Raw genomic sequence first — 22113 nt, 5'->3', positions numbered from 1 at the left:
CACAAAACAAAAAATTGTCAAGTAATTTAAACATTTGTCTTATATATAGTTCCTATTGTCCTACACTTTAATGCATAGCAAACACATCCTTAAGGTCTCAATTATGAAATTATATATATATATATATATATATATATATATATATATATTTAATACATGTAAATATATATTATTAGATAATATATTTAGAAAAATCTAAATTATTTAAAATTTGATATGCATATTATCATGAGTATAATATCATCAAATACAATAGTTGAATTGATAAAATTTACATTTTATAAAAAATTGTTAAAGGTATCATTTAATTAATTTAACATTATGATATAAAACTTTATTAAACTTTTTTACTTATGTAGTGTCTAACATTTTTAGAGCAAATACCACATTTGTTGATTCCAAGTCAAAAGCAGGATAGTTTTTCTTATAAGTCTTCAACTGTTTTTTGAAGTACATAGGATACAACCTTTCTGTTTGCATCACAAATACTAACCTTTGATAAGAAGTATCATAATAAACTTCAAAAGGCTCATTGGAGTCAAACAACACCGATACTAACAAGTTAATTCACTACAAGAAAAATGATTATTATCTACGGAATATTATTTACGGAATTTTTTCCGTAGATAATGTTTAATTATCTACGGAATTTTTTCTGTAGATAATTTTTAGTTATCTACGGAATATTACCTACGGAATTATTTTCGTAGATAATATTTAGTTATCTACGAATTTTTCCGTAGATAATTTATCTACGGAAATTTCCGTAGATAACTTCACCCATAGATAAATTTCGTAGGTAAAATATTTTATTTGAAATATCAATTAACATATTTTATTATCGTTTCATTTTAATTTATTTTAAAATAATTAAAACATTTAATTTAGCATCATTAAAAAATTAATCATTATAAGATTTAATTTTTTTAAAATATTCAACTCACAAGTCCCGATCCACACAAAAATTGATCTTTTCTAGTTAATTAAGGTCAAAGATATCACTACTCTAGAGAATCTCTCAATGAGTTGAATGAGTTACCTAAGAGTATCTACAATGGGAGTTGCTTAAGCAACTCCCAACTACTTTAAATGGGTCCCACTGTGCCACGTCACTTATAAGCAACTCATATTATATTTTTATAATTTTTGCTCCAATAGAAATTGCTTATAAGCACCCCTACTTTTTTACAACTTATACTACATATTTTGACACCTCATACTATACTTTTTCCAAATTCTCTGTCCATGTTCCGCCTTGGATCAAATCAACCAATCACACTTCTCCATTTCAATTTTCAAATTGCTATAGGCACTGTTGCTTGGAGAAGTAACAAAGCTAAAAAATTTAGAACTTGGCTTGCCACGTAAGATGACTCCAATGAAAATTTCTTATAAGCACTGTTGCTTATTTTTAAGATACACAACAAGCACCCTCATTGGAGGTGCTCTAATGAATTAATTTGCTAAAAATAGGAATGATCTTCATTAGTTGTCATATTATTACAATGCTTAATGCAAGTTGTTTTATCAATCATGTAAGGGATTGGTGGATAACGAAAGCGCTTGGAAACTAAATGTCGAGGAGTCAATATTTTAGGAATTTTATTTAATAACTTTAACAAGTTAGATGGGTAGAATTATATAATTAATCATATAATTTTCATCGGGAAGAGTATGGGGAAGTTTACTCTCAACTTCTTTTTGCATTGATATTACCTTTATTCTTAAATTTTAGTTATCAAAATCATTTGAAAAACCCAGAATTGATCATTGTTAATATAAATGCGCATGTTAATTTTTTTTACTTAGTAAATTTTTTACTTAGCATAAGATTAAAAGAAAAAGGACATAGAAAGGAATATGATAAATCTAAGAGGTGTTAGTATATAATATACTTTAATTTATGTGTGTGAGACTCATGAGTCTTTCTTCCCCTCTTTTCTCCATTTCATTTCTTTCCCAAAAACTCATTCACTTCATTTGTGATTCTTAAGTTTGCTGTGAAGGAAGACTCCCGTTCCATTTCTCTTCTTCTCCTTCTCCCTTCTCGTTAGCTTGGAGTCAGATTTTTCTTCCTTTCCGAGGTAAGGAGAGTTAGAAATCTTGGATTTTTATGAATTGTGGGGTTGTTGATTGAGTTGAGAACTCAAAATTGGTGTGAATTATGAAAATCTTAGTTGGGAAAAGGGATTTGAAGTTATTTGCATGTGAAAGCTGAAACCTTGTTGTTCTTGATGATCTCTTTGCAATCTTAATGCATGCATGTGGTATTTCTTGGGGTTTCTGGGTTGTATGAAAAAAATGAGTAGAGAATATGAAGGTAGATTATATTTAGAGGTAAAATTGATGGATTATAGGTGAAAAACGTAGGTAGAAAGCCATGAAAGTGAAGAAAGCTCTACACTTAGTGCTGGAGTGCTAAACTAGCGCTGCAACTGTGAGAGAAAACAGGGCGGTAGAGATCTAGTGCTGCAACTCCAAGTTGGGCGCTACAGCTTCGGGAGAAAACGAAGTTGGCAGAAAGCCAAAGCTGGAGTTCTGAAGTGAGCGTTGGCACGCCAAGGGTAAATGACCAAATTTGGTCTTGAGATCTTCATGAAGTTGTAACCTTGGATGTTAGCTTTCAAATGACGCTGGAATAACCCAAAAAGGAGGTCTAAAACCCCAGTTATGACCTTTTTAGTGAAACTGTCAGGATTTAGGCTAATTGTTACGATTTCTACATTTTTTTAATAAGGTAGATGATGAAATTAGGACTTAATGTCTTCATGAGAGTTATAGGAAATCTTCATGAAAGTTATAACCTTGGATGTTAGCTTTCAAATGACGCTGAAATAACCCAAAAAGGAGGTCTAAAACTCCAGTTATGACCTTTTTAGTGAAACTGTCAGGATTTAGGCTAATTGTTACGATTTTTACATTTTTTTAATAAGGTAGATGATGGAATTAAGACTTAATGTCTTCATGAGAGTTATAGGAAATCTTCTTATCTTTCATATGAGATAAGGATGAGCATGATAAGAGTAGTATAACTTCATATATGATGTTTTATATGAAGGTTGTCATTTCACAATAAGTGATTTGGTTAAATTAAAAGTTGTTTTGGGTGCTTAAGTTGATTTATGTTGTTTATGTGTGTAAGTTGGCATAACAGATGAGTTGTAAACATCTTGGTTGAGTTGTATTATTTGTTGAATGTGTTTATGTTGTTGGAGTTGTTCTATAAGTTGCATGTTGTTTCATATGTGGAATATGATGTGTTGTTGAAGCATGTTGAGATAGAGTTGTAAGATGTGAGATGCATGTTGTAACTGAGTTGTGCAATTGTGTAGATGTGTAGAGTTGATATATAAGTTGTGCTGAAAAATAGTGTTGTTAAACTGACTGTGTTGTTGAGTTGTGAGTTGATTGAACAATTGTATTATTAAACCGTGTTGATTAGAACTGTGTTGTTGTGTTGTGTTGTGTTGTGTTGATGAGATGTGTTGACCACTTAGGACTAGAGGAGATGTTTTCAAAAATTCCTCATCCTATTGTGTGGATTAAGAGTGTTATGGTGCTCTGAGAATCCAATTTGTTAAAAAACTCTCTTTAGGAAGTTGTCCCTTGAAGTGGATGCTATATATGTTGTTCTCCTCTAAGACTTAGTTGGTATCGTGTGTGGACAAGGTCGAGGTAGACGTCTATAAAGCGACCACAGTATAGGGGTCAGGTCGAGCTATATTAATTACAAGCGGCCAATTTGAGTAAAGTACGAAGTCAGGAACTTAGTTCCTAATCAAGTATCAGAGAGTTGTAGTATTTGGAGGATAGTCGGTAGGCTAATCCCATAGGTGTGGCTTAGTTAAGTTAGCTAATGTCATGGTAGACCTATACCTAGTTGTTATATCTTGACATAGTACTACACTTTCTTGTTTAAGTGACAAAGTTTGAGAAACTTTTATTGTGTTGTGAATTGATATCCAATTTACTATTGATATAGAAAGCCAAAAAGATCGATGTGTTGTCGGTTCGGTAAGACTTAACTACTTATACTGCTCACCCTATGTTGTAGGAGATCTCTGAATTGAAATGCGTGACGACGTATATGTGTTGATATGAGCTGTAATGTGATTGAGATGTGTTGTATATGTGTTGTTTTTTGTTTTTTGTTTGTGTGGGATGTGAAGATGATTATAAAGTTGTCATGTTGCATATATATATATATATGTGAGTTGCTTATTTTACCTAATTTACCCTTATATGTTTTTATGTGATTTGGATTGTGATGATCATATGTTATATGAGAACAAGACAAGAATAAGTTGGATGATAGTTGATGGAGGTCACAGGAGACGCTTAGAGTTGATTTCTTTTTGTAGACTACCCTAGGTGGTAGAATATTTTGTATTTAGTTGTTGATGCTTTTTATTGCTTGCTTAGCAACTTGTGTTGTATTTATATAGATGTTCATGGTTGCGAGCTAAGCGACCTCAGTTATATATATTTATTTTATACTATTCTAGTATATATTTCAATTGTTTTAATTGTAGTTATGCAGTATGATGACCATGACGAGTTGTTACAACGTGTCATTGAGATCCCAATATTTGGGATCTCCTTGGCTATCGTGATGCCTTTGTGTGTCTTTTCTAAAAAATAGTTATGTCAAGCATTTTTCGGTCTAGCGGATAAAGCTAACTATTAGTTTTACAACATGGTCATGTAGATTTATGCATTGTAATTATCAACACTTAATTTCGTAGCATTCCCATATTTTAGTTAAAAAGCAATGCATTTCTCATATCTCTTCCCGGATCTTTAACCCCCCTATTTCATCCAGCTCTGTTTCTTTAGAATACTATATAATAAATGTTACATATAATGACATACAAAAAGTGTCACTATAGGTACAATATATGTAGGTATATGTCTATTTGACATATAGTTACGCATAATTTTAGTGTTGATTTTGGATGAGATTCAACAACATATTTTGTGTGTCACTATAGTCTATATTCACACTTTTTAATAATATATCAACATATATTGTAGTTATTGTATAGCTAAAAGTAATTTTTAGTGACATGTATAGTATCACTATAGGGTGTGTGTCATTATATGGCAATTTTGTTGTAGTAGAAGCAATATTTACATTAGTTTCATATTTATGTATCGATACATTAAGAAGATAAAGAAACAATCCTACCTTTAAACTAGTACACTTTCAGTTTCTACAGACTTTTCAATGTCAAAAACTCTAGTTTTGGAATTTGTATGAGAAAAAGATGGGACTACTGCAGCTGGTGATTGCCCCGCAGGGATTAAATCAATGATGTCTGATTCTTCTGTATCTGCTACATTTGGTTGTTGAGTTATTAGCATTGTCTCTTTACTTTTGCCCCACAAAAAGGAGTATAATCCAACAATGATAAAAACCACACCCAGCATCCTGCATGCAGATATTAGATTAGTACTTTTTGTACATGTATCACAAGGAAATGCATAAGCTAGCTACATTATTATTGTCTCTTTGGAACATTGAAAATTAACATTGGTCTAGAAGGAAATGAATTCGCACGTTCCAACGCTTAATGGTTCTCCAAGTAGGATAGCTTCTGAAAATGCCACAAAAATAAGAGCCAGAGGATTGAACATTGGAGGGTAACTAGGTCCTTTGATTGTAATTGCCCAAGATATTATGCAGAACGCGGCAGCAGTAGTCAATGCTCCCTACACAAATAAACTCAACTTGTTAGCAATCACTTCAGTGTGTTCATGCTCCTCATTCATAGTTCAATGTCAAAGAAAATCATAGTGATGACTTTCAAATTTAGAAACCAAGCTGCATCATGATTCATGATTTTTATCCATTTCATATGATCGTAATTTCCTAGAAATTAAATGTTTTGGAATTTGCCTTTGGGAGACTAATTAGTCTTTCAGACCTTAGAATGAAATTTGAGAGGAAATAATTGATATAATAGTACTAAAGAAAATTAAACAAATTGATGCTAAATCTAAGAGAAATTACTTTAAAAGCATTAAGAGTATCTTACTGAGTACACTATAGTGACCAGTTGTAGATTCCATTCTAATTTCCAAGAAGCTTTACTGGAATCTATGCAAACGCCTATTATTGCTGCTTGAATTGCTGCCAAAATGCATGATAACATTGTTCCCCAGTACCTCAATGGAAATACTTTCATCAATCTGACCTGAATAAATTGAAAACTTAGGATTACTTGAAACACCTTATTAGATATAGATATGATATAAGTTAGCATAACTTATTATGATTTTGTTAATTATTTATTTTAAATATTACATTATATAAATTGATACCTTAATCCATTCTTAATTATTAATAAAATATTAGATAATTAGTTAGATTACTCTTTTGATCTTTTTTATTTTCTTTTGAATTTGTTCAAGTTAATCCCTTAATTATTAAAATGCTTAATGTGCGATCTTCTAATTACCAAAATATATACAAGTTAACTCTTTCTTGTTTATTTTATCACTAACACAATGTAACCTAGTCCAATGAAAAATGGACATATGTTGCTACCACATAGGACTAAACTAACATTGAAAGTGGAAGAAAAAAAAATTCATATATTGTACATTTTAATAATAAAGCAACCAAATAAAAACACATATATATTTAGATACAATATACAAGAGAGTAAAGAATGGGAAACATACTTGTGCAAGAAACCAAGTTGTGTATGAGAGGCAACCGCAAAGCAAAAATATAGTGCCCCTAAGCTTGTGAGTTTCATGTGCCCCAGCAGCCTCATGAACATGATGACTATGGTGATGACCAATATAAAATTCTTTCCCTTTGTAAATACTGGAAGTTAATGCTCCCATAACACACAATATTGCCCCTCCTAACTTGGTTCTACCAGTCCAAGTGTGCAAACTCAATTTCTCCATTCTGCATTCATTCATCAACTAATGTTGGTTATGCAATAATGCTAGGAAGATCGGCATATTTAGTTATATAGGTTGCTATTTTTAGATACCTGGATATGATAGAGGTAAAGAAGGTGAATACAGGAATTAAGTTGAGGAAATTGGCGGAATAAGTAGCTGAAGTGTCTCGTAGACCATAATAATAGAATCCTTGAGCTAGAGTCATCCTGAGTATTTGATGCCATCATTTTGAAAAACATAATGACGATAGGGATAAGAAAAAGTGGTATCTTAAATAGGAATTTATAGTTTCACTTGTTTAAAATTTAGTCAAATTTGATCTATTTAATGAAAAAAGTTAAATTTAAACCTTGAAAAAATTTATTTATTTAAAAATATTAGACTTATTATTTAGATTTATAGACTAATCTATTTATTTATATAATATAATACATATATTATTAATAATATAAATAAATTTATAATAAAAAATAAATGATCAATATTATTAAAAATTAAATAATATTCAAGTTGAAGAATTACTTAAACTAATATAAATTATATATAAAAAAAAATAATAACTCAAATTTATGCCTTTTAATTTTATAAAATAGATTAAATTTATATATTCAAAACTTGTCTTAACCTAAACTTACCTACTCATATCATTAATGACATGACATTAATTATTATAAATATGCATCGTATAGAACTCGTAAAAGTTATGGTGAAATGGTTAAAAGGAACATAGCACATGTGTTTATATGGTTTAAACATTTCAAGATATATTACAATTATAATTTCATGTAATTCACGCCATCTTTTTTTACTCAGTAATTCATGCTATTTATTAAGTATATATAAAACAATACTATTTGATTATTGAATGTAAAATAAAGACCAAGTAGTTACCTCATATAAAGTTTTTCATGCTAATTGTATTCATTTGTAAGGTGGTTTGGGGGAGAGGGTTTATTCGGTGTGTGGTTGGCTTCATCTTGGCTTATCTTATAATAATTGTTTGTAATTTTATATAAGATTTCAATTTATATTATTATATAGATTAATTATTTTTAAACTAAAATAATTTAAATTAAAATATATTTTCTTAATTTGATTAAATATAATAATTATAATTTTTTTAACAAACATACATTCTAATTGATTAGGAGAGAAAATAATATTAATTAGGAGAGAATGATACAAGACATGTATCTTAATTAGTTAAAAAAAGATAATTATTAATTAGGAGAGAGAAATAGTGTAAATATAATTTTTAAAAAATTATAAAAATAAAACAAATTTATTATTATCATATATATTAACTACTTTTCTTAATCTTGATAAATTAAGTATTTGAATCTTATATATAAAAATAGAATAAATATATAATTATAAGTACATGAATAATATCAAATGAAATTTTTTTATGTAAAATTTTTTTTTACTTTAAGACATTTTTAGTTAGTAATGGATTTATTTGTTTAATTTTCTTTTCCAATAAAACACTTCCTTTTAAGAAAATAAGTAGTTTTTTTTTTCTTACTTTTTTAAGAAGTAACTTCTATTTACTACTTAAAAAATGTTTTCTTAAAATACTTATTTAAAAACACTTTTTTAAAAGTTTAAATAAACAAACCCCATCGATGAATGTATATTTAGAGGAGAGTTTGATTTTAAGGAAGTAAAGAATGCATATACCCCATCAATGCGTTAACGAAGAGCCAGAACCAAACCTTCAGACTGAAGTCCATTTTGCGTCCTCTGCATTCGCAACCCAAATCATTAGCAAGAGAGGACATACAGTCAAAAGAGTAATTCAAAGAATAAATTGTTTTAGTTCATGAGTTTATGATATTAAATCATTTTTATTTTTATTTGTGGTTTGTTAACACGAGTCTTTAAAGTTAGTTTTAAGCAACTAATGAAAAAAAAATTATTAGAAAAAAGAATAATAATTAAATTAAAATCTCTAAAATATATCTAATAGAATAATTTTTTAATTTCCTAAAATCATCTTAAAGCTAATGTTAGAAAAAATATATTTTTAATTAATTTGTTTATAAATTATTAGAAGGATTAACTTGAGAATGTAACATCAAAGATAATTTGATCCATTTTATTGAGTTTTTCTTCTTTTAAAATGAGACTTTGATTTATACACATTATTTTAAGGGAAAATAGTATATCTACAAACACATTACATAGTCATCCAATGTCATATTTAATATGTTTATATTTATTATTTTTAAAAGGAAACTACTTACAAGTCATACATATTATGATTTGTGATTGGTTAACAATATAAAAAATGTTATATTTTAGTGCATAACCACTAAATTCTTATACTTTTTGAAAAATTTAAAAATTAAGAATATATTTCGATAAACTTCTATAGAAATATTTATAGAATAAAAAAATAGAAAGAAATATGTACGGACTAACTTATGAGAAAGTTAGTATGAGAAATAAAATAAAATTAGTTTATACATACATTAAAAAATTCAGTAAAAGCTAGTATGAGAAAGTTTTTTTTACTGATTAACTTATACTTAAACAAATTTTAATTTATAGAGAAATTTATTTCAATTTTTTTTCTATAAGTGTTTAAAGAGAAGTTTATCTAAAATAATACCTTAAAAATAACTTATTCTTTTTAAGAGGAAAAAAATAAGTACTTTGTTAAAAATTTTAAATAAAACAGCTTTTAAAAATTGAAACTTCTTGCATATTTTGTTCTAATGGGTAAAACATTATTGACATAATTTGATAACATGTTTACAAAGCTTTGAAGTCTTACAATGATGTAGATTGCGACCACAAATTAATCATATGCTTTGTTGAACTGTGAATCAATTAAAGATATATTTTTTTAAATTAAATGGAATATTGTTGAAGGATCAATTTTAACTTTTTTTCATGACTATGTGGAGTAGTTGACGAAGAAGGAATGAAATGGTTCGAAATGCAAAACATGAGCAAGCGGATTCAATGCTTGATAGATCAAAATTTGCTCTTATAGATCGGTTAGATGCTAACAAATTAAATGTTGAATGTTGATGAACAACAAGCAGATCTTGTATAGATTATAGAACCTCCCTTTAATGTCTGGATTCCTTCTCGAATATGCAAATTGAAATTCAATTGTGGTACAACTTTTTATTATTATTATTATTAAAAAGGCACCATAGGAATTGAAGCATGTTTAAGGAATGAAAGAGGTGAGTTTTTACGAACAAGAACTACCTTTATCAAAGTCAATATGTCAATAAAAAAGGATAAAACAAATATTATATTTTATACTCTTAATTGACTTTACAATCAATATAATTATTGAACCAGATTGCAAATTGATTGTGAATTTTATTCATCATAATGAGAAAAATATTTCTATGAATGACATAATTTTTAATCAAATTAGATAAATTATAAGATATTCTCCTTCTATTATTATTTAATGTAATAGAAGAGAAAGTAAACGTTGCTAACTTATTCTTTAGTTAAAAATTCTATTCTGTTTAATTATGAGAATATTCATAACAAAACTCTTCTTGTATGATATTATTTTAATGAAAAAAATCTAATTCCACAATCTCCCTTTTAATTTTCACACTATCTTTCTCTTGCAAACTTCTCTCCTCCCGCAAATCCTCTCTAAAGAAAAGAGAAAATGAAGAATTGAGGAGTTGAAGAAGAGGAAGAAACAATGTAAGAGAGAAATAGAGAGAATATTGTAGAGTATTCTCGTTCCCATTTTCTTGTCTCCTTTGGACTCTCATCCCTCTCTTCTTACTTTCGTTGTCCTTCTCTTGGCACTCCCCCCTCACCCCTTTCTTTTTCTCTCTAATAATCTTTTGTAAATTTTTTAAAAATGTTAAATAATTTCTATTTATTTTTAGAGTTTATGAACTATAGTTTTAAAATAACTTTTAAATTAAAACAAAAAAATAGGCCAAACATAAAGTAGAAAATAATCAATTTCAGATGCATGAGATGAGTATTATATTACATATATGTATATTAATTTTAAATAAAAGCGAAGCATGAAATAATAAAAAGAATATAAAAAAAAACTTACCTTTCAAAGTAGATTGCAAAGGGGAGAATACAAATGGCAGCAACAATATGGCGATATGAAACGATAGCAAAGATGAAAGAGCCTTTAACTAGTATGGCCTTTGATAATAGCTGCATCCCACTAATAAAAACTTGCACTAATATCATGCTCCATAGAACCTTCGATGATGAGAGCCATTGTTTCAAAGTTCTCCTAATCTTCTCCATTTCTCTATGCGTTCCACTCATTTTTACCATCTACCAAGGAAAAGAAAGAAACAAGCGCATTATAACAAGGTGGAAGATACAAATATACTTAACAAAGATGTGTAGGTATATGTGAAGTTATAACACTAGTGAAACTCCAAAATTAAGTGCTAATGAAAACTTATAAAGTAAATGAAATATGGTGACACATGCGACGCATTAGGACAAAACTATTATGTTAGGAAACTCTCAGTTTCAACTTGCCAATGATTTCTCCCATGTTGCCACTGTAACATGTACTGTATGCCATTTGTGATATCATATTATAATAATAGTAATAATTTAATTTGGGTTTTTGGGACATTTTGTGAGGTAATGGATGGTTGGTGTCGTGTTGTCATGCAACCTAGATAATATCTTCTATATAAGAAAGTGTCAATATTTGAGCAAATTTCTTCAAAGAAAAGTCATGTGTGTGTAAACCATGGTAAATTAAAAAAGATAGAAAACTACAACCTGTATTCAAATATATGGCCAAAAGTGTTGATATCAAGGAATTAAAGTTATTTGGATTTATTTTCTTTTTCTTTTTGGCATTTTGTGGGTACTCTCTTCATTCATAGATAACTTCTATTTTAGATCTATGGCGACATGACAACTTCATGTTGAAATAACAAAAATGATATGCTTAATCTCATGAATTTTTTTTAGCCTATTGCAAACAATTGGTGTGGAATTCGTAAACATCATTTCATACTAATTAAATTAACTAGGTTCTTCAGTAGTTATTTGAATGAAATATTAGCTTACTCAGTGTGGGGTTTGAGAATCGTTAAGATTTATTTGGATAAATTTCTTTAAAAATGTTTCTAACAGAAAAATTGAAATAAACTTTTTTATAAGTTAAAATTAATTTTGTATAAGTTATAAAATAAGATCTTGAAGAAATTAATAGGAAAGTTTCTATAAATTAACTTACAGAAAAACTTATTTAACCTTTTCTTATAATTTTTTTTCTCCTATAAATGATTTTATATATAAAAGTTTTACCCTATTGATCTTTAAATTATTTTAATTCTATTTCTTTTATTGTTGTTGATATCTCTTGTATACCTTTTGAAGATTTTATTAAAGTAACATGTGAAGAAATCTCTCCAATTATTGGCATCACACATTTTGTACTCTGAAATTGAAATTTACCAAATTCCTATAGCACATTTTGGTATCATCTTAAAAAATGATTTTGAACCTATTTCAATCTTAGAAAACTAATTTGTAATGTGAAGATTATTTTATACTTATATATACTCTATTTTAGTCACTAGTTGATGAATGCAAAATCTTCAAACAAAACAAAATTGTAATGAAGTTATTGAAAATTTCACTTTTTAAAAATGTAATTCAACTTATAAAACTAATTTTATAAGATAAAGTGAAGTTATGTTTTAGAATATGTAAGTTATGTTTAATAAAATCAAATAAAAATTAGCATAACGAAGTTAAAACCCTTTGATTTTTGTTTTCTCAAGAAGTTTGTTCTCTCCCTGGGCAGAAAACTCTTTTCTTACTCGATGCATGGGCATTCATGAGAACAGAAGGATATATATTTTTTCTTTTCAGAATCCTATTTACTGACACCCACGTACGTGAGTTTTAACTGGATCGGATAACAAACCCCAAGACTTTTCAGTATAATCTTAATTTGTTTTTCATGAAATTTGTTCTCTCTCTCTCTCCCTTGTCATTTTCAAATTCATTCAACTATTAACTCATTACCAAAACCCTTGATTTCTAAGGGTACCATATAACAACTCTCCTTGTAATTAATTTCCTTTTTTAAAGTTCTTATCTAGCATGTGCGGGATAATTAGATTTATAGTTAGTTTAAGAAGAAAAAAAAAAGGAAGTAAAAACTGCATGTTAATTATGAAATCGATGAAAACGACAATCTGTGAGGAAAAAAAAAAAAGAAAAGAAAAGAAAAAGCAAATCTAGAGAACGTAAAAAACAATACATGCAAAATGTCAAACTTGACATGGAGAGTTTTTCATTTTGCAATTATAAAGATAATTATTTGGTTGATTTTCCTCCATTTTCGTTATGTGCTTGTAAATAAAATAAACTTTGTATATTAATGAACAACATATTACAATACATGAATTGATCATAGGGAGAGATATACCTTTTCTGCCGCACTTAATTAGAACTTTCAGAGAGCTTAAAAACTGAATAATACGTTGACTCTGTTATGATGACCAATTGCTTTGGATATGCTTTTGATATCAAATTAACAAATCTATGTAGCTCCAAGGTTTATAGGACCCTTCTCAAAATGTTAAATAAAGGAATTCCTCAGCAGTTTATGCTTACAACAATTAATGTAAGGAAAAAATATTGAAGCACGCCTGCAAAACTTTCCATCACAGGTATGATGATATATAAAAGTTTTGAATATATATATAAATAGAATATGAGTTGTTTTTTTTTTTTTATTTTAAATTCAAATAATAAAATTCTACCAGATCAAAATATATTAGTTCCACTTAACTTCTGTTAAAAATAACTAGGTCGGCCAGCAGGGACGGAACTAAAAATTTATTTTAAGGGAGCAAAAATTTAGTACATGGATAACGATGATCTATAACCAAGAATAATTTTTTTTACACATATATTAGAAGTAATTTAAATTATAACTAAAAAAGAAGAAATTTAAAATCTAACATATAGAGCAAGTTTTTTTATAATTAAAATAAAAGGTGTTTTTTCCTTAAAAAAGTAATTTTTAGGAGAAATAAATAGAATTTGTTTCTTAAAAAATAGAAATTGCTTTTTATAATTTTAAAAAATAGTTTAAACATATTTGAAATTTTAGATAATCATAAATAAATTACCATATACTCCCTCCGCTTTTATTTCATAGTCATTTTGTCAGAATTTGTTATTTTTTTTATTGTCATTTTACTAAAATCAATGATTTATTAATTTTTTTTCATTTTTACCCTTGATAATTAATGTATGCTTACTGAACAATGTGTCTATTTATTTCTAATGTTTACTTATTTTTTCTTCAACCACCTATGTAATAATGGAGTAGGTTACTGTTCACATATGTATTTTAATAATTAATACATTAATTTATGGACATGTGTGATTAAATGGAGTAGGTTACAGTTCACATGTATATGCTAATAATCAATGCATTAATTCATGTACACAAATCAACAGTCTCTTGACTTAAATGAAAATAAAATAAAATAAAGGGTATAACAGAAAAGTAAGTAATAAATATTTAAAAATATCAATTATTTTCTTAAGTCCCGTACAAAACCTTAAACGACTATGAAAAAAAATGGAAGGAGTAAATACAAACCATGTTAAATTATCAATGTTTTTAGTCTCTATAAAATCACTCAAACACCCAATTTGATAAAAATGAGAACCCAACTTACCAACACTTTACAACCGATGAGTTTGTAGCAAAACCTATCAACACATGATATAACCTTGGCACCTCCCTTTGTGGCTATGAATGAAGAAGAAATGGTTCATTGACTCACGAGCGATTCCCACAAAGGCTTCCCACACTCTTCTATGGTGTAAGTTGAACTCTCACCAAGGTTGGCTAGCTGAATCAACCACTCATTCGAAGACGCAAGACCTTTCCTTTTATGAGCAACATCAATATAGGGCACCCATCATCCACCACCACCATTAGTCATCTTTATCTCCTCAGCGGTAACCTTCCTCTCGGCCTCCCACATGTTTACCCCCACATGCCCAATTTCCACAATTGTTGCAACCTCATCGCCCCACTTTTGGCCTTTTCGTAAGAGGGGACTTCGTTCTCTGCAACTGTGTTGGTCTTCTTTGGTGATTGAGATGTGGGATGAGCAGTGGTTCTTGGAACACAATCGTTTTTCCACTTCCTCGCCATGGGAGGCACTATTGGTTCCTCCTTAACTGACATAGCCACAATCGTTAGTCAATGGACCTTTTGGGGCCTCTACTCGTTGTGCGGAAGAACATATGCACAAAGTTTTGATGATGCTAAAATATTATAAAAAATAAAATGTTAAGTTAAAGTAAGTTGATCAAGAAACAAATTTTACTTAGTCTAATATGTAAAAAGAACTTTTAGAAATTGCAAATTTTACTTGGCCATTAAAACTATAATTTCAAGAAAACCTCAAATAATCTTTTTGAATATAAGAGTAAGTTTTTATATCTTTTTGAAAAAAAAGTAAAAAGAATGTTCAAAAAGATTTTACAAAAATATTTTTGACTAAAAATTAGAAATTTCCTATATAATCAAAAGTTTGTGTAACAAATATAGTAATATTTGTTTGGTAATTGATTATCAGCTTAAGTAATCGATTACCAGAGCAAGAAAACTTCAAAGTTCAAATTTTAAATACAAAAATGTGTTCTGGTAATCGATTATCAGACCTTGTAATCAATTACTATAAGAGGAAATTTCAAAATTTGAATTTAAAGATACAACGTTTAAATTATTTTGAACTTATAACCGTTGTAATCGATTACCAAACCCTTGTAATCGATTACCCGTGTATCTTTTCTAAAAAATTATCAAGAGTTACAACTTTTCAGAGAAGATACAACCAAAGGGATACTTCTCTATAAATACCTATATTTTTCAGAAGAAGATGACGAACTCTATTGTGAAAAAGCTATTTACCAAACTACTTGGCCAAATACATTTGCATGATTATCTAAAGAGTTCATTAAGATCTTCAAAGTGTAATATCTACTCTTCAAAGAGAATTATTCTGCTTTACCCACTTGATCATTTGATTTGTAAAGGAGAAAGAATTTTTCTCCTTGTTGGTTTTTGAATCTCAACACAAGGAAAGGGAGTTCCAAGGTGTTGGAGGATTCAAGTCTTGTAAGAATTATAAGAATAGTGGAAATCTCAAGTTAGAGACTTGAGGACTGGACGTAGGCAGGATTGGCCAAACCAGTAAAACAAGTTTGCAATTCTTCTTTTCCTACACCTTTAATTACTTATTATTTAATTGTGTTTGAGTAGTTCTGCATCATTAATATTTACATACAATTTGTCAAAGAAATTGAATTTATGAGAAAGCATTTCTAAGATCTCAAAAAGTAGGCAAAATTGGTTAACTTAATTCACCCCCGCCCCCCTCTTAAGTTATACGAGGCTATTTGACTAACACGTTGTTATCAACTTTAAATTTGATTTTCAATTACTTCCACATACTCTTTCCCAAAAAAACCTACACCAAATCCAACATTGTATCAATACATAACACGATAAACTACTCTAACCAAAGAAAAGAGGTAAAACACCTAAGTTAAACCACACTCACCCTTTAAAGCTCAATCAAGATTAACAATGTTTAGTAATGCAAGCACAATCTTCACATCCAAAGGACAAGACAACTTCACCAACTCATTACACCTGCTTATTTCGACCTTTGTAATCCCCATCATTCCCTCACCCGAAATCCAGCCCATAGGTAGACTCGCCTTCATCTAGTAAAAGAACATGAACTTGGACAAGGTTGACTCCATCCACACATAAGTACACAACACTTGGAAGGTTCAAAGGAACATCCAACTTTTTAGATGAAGTTGACTTGGGGCAACATTCACCCTTCTCAAAAACTCACATTTAAGAGTACCAAAAGGTAAAATGACCCCAATATCTTGAACGACACAACAATACATGTACATAAACAGGTGAGGGTACATCTCCTCGCCCAAATATACCTGATTGTCCTTTACGTAGGGGAAAATCGCAAACAAATTAGAATTAAAAGGCAGAAGCAAGGCATAATTGTCAAATAGTACCACCACCTCCTCTATATGTAACCAGCTTTATACCAATCTACTTCAGCCATAACCCTCCCTGTCCAAAGGGCCTTTATCCTTATCCTTGCTTGATTCCTCCGATAAAAACTCTACAACTTCTTCAACCTTAACAAAGATGGGCTTTACCATCACCACCTACTAAACCATGCCAACAATAATCACTCATGCACCACCCACACTAGATATTCCCTCACAGATAAAGTAGGAACATTCTTCTCAGACAACCTCATCGCAACATCGAAAAATTTGTTATCTTTAAAAGACAATCTCAAATGCCTCTTCCCCATTCAAACACACACGAATGCAACATGAGCCAAAAAAACTAAAAAGCAACAAAGGGAAAGAAGCATACCTAAAGTGTTAATAAAGTGGAATGAAGGTATGAAATTAGAACAACAACCTCGAACTCAACAACGAGCGAAAACAATGAGCAAACATAAAATGAAGTACAACAAAGCAAGAAATGAACAACCCCTTAAAACCACTCTTGAAACAAAAGGCATAATTTTTAGCCTTTTTGTCTCCTAATTAATTGACCACGTTCAAACTCAAGATGCAACAAATGACCCAAATATAACCACTAGAAAAAAAATCATTAAAGCATGCAGGAAAATTATCAAAAGTGTGCACCATATGCCAACGACTCCATCACTCAATCAACAAAAAAAACAACAACAAAGGCAAGCACACTAATAATTCTTTCACTCTTGGGAAGCTCATAATTGAGGAGGCTAATGTACCTCCCATCTTGGATGGATCAAGTTGAGCTCATACTAGATGAGTAGCCTCATCAACTTCTCATATTAAATCTAGAAGATAACTTGGGCAACAGTGAATGGATAATTCCCACACTATATCTCCAATAATCCCAAAATACACAATACACCAAAGAGCATCATATCAAGGCCGGATAATATCTTCGCCTATCAACACCCCATATAATCATAGGAATATATCCTCAATATATCATGCCAAATTATCTTTGAATCCATAGACATGATTAACCATCTATATATGGAGAATCTGTAACACCCAAATTTTTATTATTATTATTTTTTAATGGCATTTTCGTAATTTTAATAAAGTTATAGGGGTATTTTGGGTTTCGGAACGGCCGTTCCAAAAGTGGAACGGGTCGTTCCAAATGTTGAAAATGTGAGGTTTTTGTAGTCCCAGAACGGCCTTGGAACGGGCCGTTCCGGTATGGAGAACGGGCCGTTCCGGAAGGAGAACGGGCCGTTCTGCTGAGATTGAGAACGGGCCGTTCTGGTTTCAGAACGGGCCGTTCTGGTTTCAGAACGGGCCGTTCTGGTTTTTGGGAACGGGCCGTTTCGATTTTGGAACGGGCCGTTCCAGTTACAAATTTTGCCTAGATTTGAAGGATCCGGAACGGGCCGTTCCGAAATCAGTACGGGCCGTTCCGGGTGCGTCAGATTGCCTATAAATAGGGGCGGGGGTGAAAATTTTTATACAGAGGAAGAAAGTGAAATTTTAGAGAGAGAAAGAGAAGAGAGAGAGAGAGAGAGAGAGAGAGAAAGAAAGAGAAAGAAAGAGAGAGAGAAAGGAAGAGGGAATCCAGAGGAGGAGGCTCTGCCTAAGTTTCAGCTCTGCTTATCCAGGTAAGGGGGGGAGTGAGAACCTCGCTCAGGGGTGTGGGGATAATTGTTGGATAGTTGTTTGTCGGATTGGCCCCCAATCCCTTGCCGTTGTTCTGTCTGATTTTCTATTTACTCTATTTTGTTCTTTGTTGAAGATGCCGTTGTTCTGTTTGATTTTCTATTTACTTTACTTTGTTCTTTGTTGAAGGTGCCGTTGTTCTGTTTGATTTTCTATTTACTCTACTTTGTTTTTGTTGAAGGTGCCGTTGTTCTGTCCGATTTTCTATTTATTCTACTTTGTTCTTTGTTGAAAGTAATAAATGAATATGAAATTAATGTTAATAATAAATGAGGTTTAATATGAACAAGAATGCTCTCTGGATCTCTGTGAATTCCTGTGCGGACCTTATGAGGAGTATTGATGACATGACCATGTGAAATATGGACAAATGACATGAGACCTAAGAATGGACTATTGAGACAAACTATGAATATGATACTATGACAAATAATGATATGATGTACTAAATGAAATTATGTAATAAGTTAAATGTTGAGTTAATGAAATTATAAATGTATGACATGCATCATATGCATATATTACTCCAGGTGTGCCGCTGAGGCCGCATACCCACGACTAACAAGGTGTACCTTATGGTCACCCACGATGTAACATGCTAACAAGGTGTACCTTATGGTCACCCACGACTAACAAGGTGTACCTTAGGGTCACCCACGATGTAACATGCTAACAAGGTGTACCTTAGGGTCACCAGTGATGTAACCAGGTGTACCTTAGGGTCACCAACGATGATTGTGAATCTTCCGTATGGCGCCACATGCATGCATTTATGAGTTGAGTCCATGACATCATAAGCATGATAAATGAGTATATATGTGATATTGACTATTTATGTATTGTTTACATGTGACTTATATATGTTGTGTGTGTGTGTGCTATCTAGCAGTTATTTCTGCACCTGAAACTGAGTGAGATGTTTCTCACTCCCTTGTTGTTTTTGTATATGTTTTAAATTGTGTTGCAGATGATCAGCATCATGGGGATGTTGGTGATGAGGCTTAAGGCTTCAGTGGGGCATGCTCTGATAGGATGTGACATCGGGCATAACTAGGCTTGTTTTTTTTTAGGGATGTTATTGTTTTAAAAGCTTTAATTTTCTCTTCTTATGTAATTTTGAACGTTCTTGAGAAAAGACCAAAATGTACATCTTTGTTATATTTATTATTATATGATTTGGGAGTATAAATTAATCCCTAACTAGGAGGCACTGCCACCTTTACTGGAGTTAATTTATATTTCCTTTATTATTATTTGTATATATATGATTTCTTGTTTTTCACTAAATTGTATTGAAAATCTTAACTTCTTTTCTTTTATAATTTCTACACTGGAGTTATGATTTATAAGTTACGAATGTGAATATTCTACCTTGTGATATTTGAAATATTTGTCAACTATGAAAGATTTTATTTACCCAAAAAGAAGAAAAGAAATATTTTATTGATACATTTGTTGTATATTAATAATGGGGTAGAGGGTGTCACATTTAGTGGTATCAGAGCAGGTCGATCTAATCGACCGTGAGTTATGAGTTTACTATGCTTATTTGATTTACTATGTTTATTTGGTACATGAATGATGGACTAAACTGATTGTTAAACTTGTTGGTATGCTAGTATGTTGATTGATTATGTTTATTGATTGTATTATTTTCTTAGACTATGGCTGGTAGAAATGATCGTGCGATTGCCGATGCTCTTCAAGCATTAGCACAAGCTATGAATAATAACAATAGGACTGAAGTTACTCCTAACTGGTTGGAGCAATTTCAACGAAATCACCCACCTACCTTTAAAGGAGGACATGACCCAGATGCTGCTATGAATTGGCTAACAGAAATAGAGAAAATTTTCAATGTTATGGATTGTCCCATCGCTCAGAAGGTGAAGTTGGCCACATTCATGTTGACTGCTGATGCTCACTTTTGGTGGGAAGGAGCACTTCGGAGGATGATTGATGGAGGGGTGCACTTGAATTGGGACAACTTCAAGAAGGTCTTTCTTGAGAAGTATTTCCCGGATGATGTGAGAAGTCGGAAAGAAATGGAATTCCTTGAGCTGAATCAAGGGAACGACACAGTGGCTGTGTATGCTGCCAAATTTGATGCTTTGGTTCGTTATTGCACACACTACCATGGTGAGGGTGGTGAAAGAGCTAAATGCATAAAATTTGTAAATGGTCTGCGTCCTGAAGTGAAAACTGCAATTAACTATCAGGAGATATATCACTTTCCCACTCTGGTCAATAAGTGCAGCATTTATGATCATGACAACCGTGCTCGTGCTGCTTTTTATAAAGGAGTTGGAGGTCCTATCCGTGCTGTGAGTTCTAGTACTTCGGGAAGGAGTAAGCCTTACTTCGCTTCTAATAGATTTCAAGGGAGTAAAGCTGCTGCTAATAAAAGTAAGTTGTTTACTAGAGGATCCACTGTTAGTGCTACTGGAAGTGTTGGAGGGTCTGTGTCCACTCCTTCAGGAAGATGTGGGAAGTGTGGACGTGTTGGTCATAATCAGTCTGAGTGTCTTGACAAGGAGATTACCTGCTTCAATTGCAGTGGCAAGGGTCACATCAGCACCCAATGTCCTGAACCACGAAGAACACGTGTTATTGGATCGGGTTCGCAAACTGAGCGTCCAAAGACTGTGGGGAGAGTATTTGCTCTTAGTGGTACTGAAGCTTCTCGGTCAGAAAATTTGATACAAGGTACTTGTTTCATAGCTGAGACTCCTTTTGTTGTACTATTTGATTCTGGTGCAACTCATTCCTTTATTTCTGTCTCTTGTGTCCAAAAATTGAATTTGCCTGTGTCTTTGTTAGATTTTGATCTAGTTGTTGAAACCCCTACTAATGGTCCTGTGACTACATCCCTAGTGTGTTTGAAATGTCCTTTGACAGTTTCTGATAAGCAGTTTCTAGTTGACTTAATTTGTTTGCCTCTTAGTCAATTAAATGTAATTCTTGGCATGGATTGGTTATCTTCTCACCATGTCCTTTTAAACTACTTCGAGAAATCTATTTCCTTTGGTGAATGTAAGAGTACGGAATTTCTTAGTGCTGCTGACATTAAAACTTGTTTAAAAGACAATGAAAGAGTGTACATGATCTTAGCTTCTTTAACACTTGAGACTGATAGTAAGCTAGATGAGATTCCCTTAGTGAGAGAATTTCCAGAAGTATTTCCTAAGGATGTGTCTAGTTTACCACCTGAGAGAGAGATTGAGTTTAGCATAGACTTAGTACCAGGTACCCCACCTATATCTATAGCACCCTATAGGATGTCCCCTACAGAGTTAGTTGAGCTTAAGAAACAAATAGAGGAATTACAAGGAAAACAATTCATTAGGCCTAGTGTCTCGCCTTGGGGAGCGCCTGTTTTGTTGGTTAAGAAGAAAGATGGGAGCATGAGGTTGTGCGTAG

At 31.2% G+C, this 22113-nt stretch overlaps 1 protein-coding gene across 1 annotated transcript; it reads right to left on the bottom strand.

Moving 5' to 3' along the window:
- Positions 1-4682: 4682 nt before the first annotated feature.
- Positions 4683-14218, bottom strand: LOC109790707 (WAT1-related protein At5g64700). The gene is made up of 8 exons (XM_029269714.2): positions 13346-14218; positions 10979-11214; positions 8602-8664; positions 7011-7127; positions 6688-6922; positions 6039-6197; positions 5561-5712; positions 4683-5431 (listed from the first exon to the last, which is right to left on the bottom strand). Exons 2-8 carry the CDS (start codon positions 11212-11214, stop codon positions 5191-5193), a joined length of 1203 nt encoding a protein of 400 aa, XP_029125547.1. The 5' UTR covers positions 13346-14218; the 3' UTR covers positions 4683-5190.
- Positions 14219-22113: the final 7895 nt, after the last annotated feature.

This window comes from Cajanus cajan, chromosome 9 (genome assembly GCF_000230855.2).
Source record: "Cajanus cajan strain Asha chromosome 9, NIPB_CcT2T_4, whole genome shotgun sequence".
Classification (NCBI taxonomy): domain Eukaryota; kingdom Viridiplantae; phylum Streptophyta; class Magnoliopsida; order Fabales; family Fabaceae; genus Cajanus; species Cajanus cajan.
Note: the sequence above shows the minus strand (reverse complement) of the source record. Positions and strands in the feature narration are given on the sequence as shown.

Coding starts and splice junctions, on each gene's coding strand:
- LOC109790707 (XM_029269714.2), bottom strand. CDS start 11,214: ATGGTAAAAATGAGTGGAACGCATAGAGAAATGGAGAAGATTAGGAGA. Junction 8,665..10,978: donor TTTGCAATCTACTTTGAAAG/GTAAGTTTTTTT, acceptor TTGCGAATGCAG/AGGACGCAAAATGGACTTCA. Junction 7,128..8,601: donor TTCGTTAACGCATTGATGGG/GTATATGCATTC, acceptor TCAAATACTCAG/GATGACTCTAGCTCAAGGAT.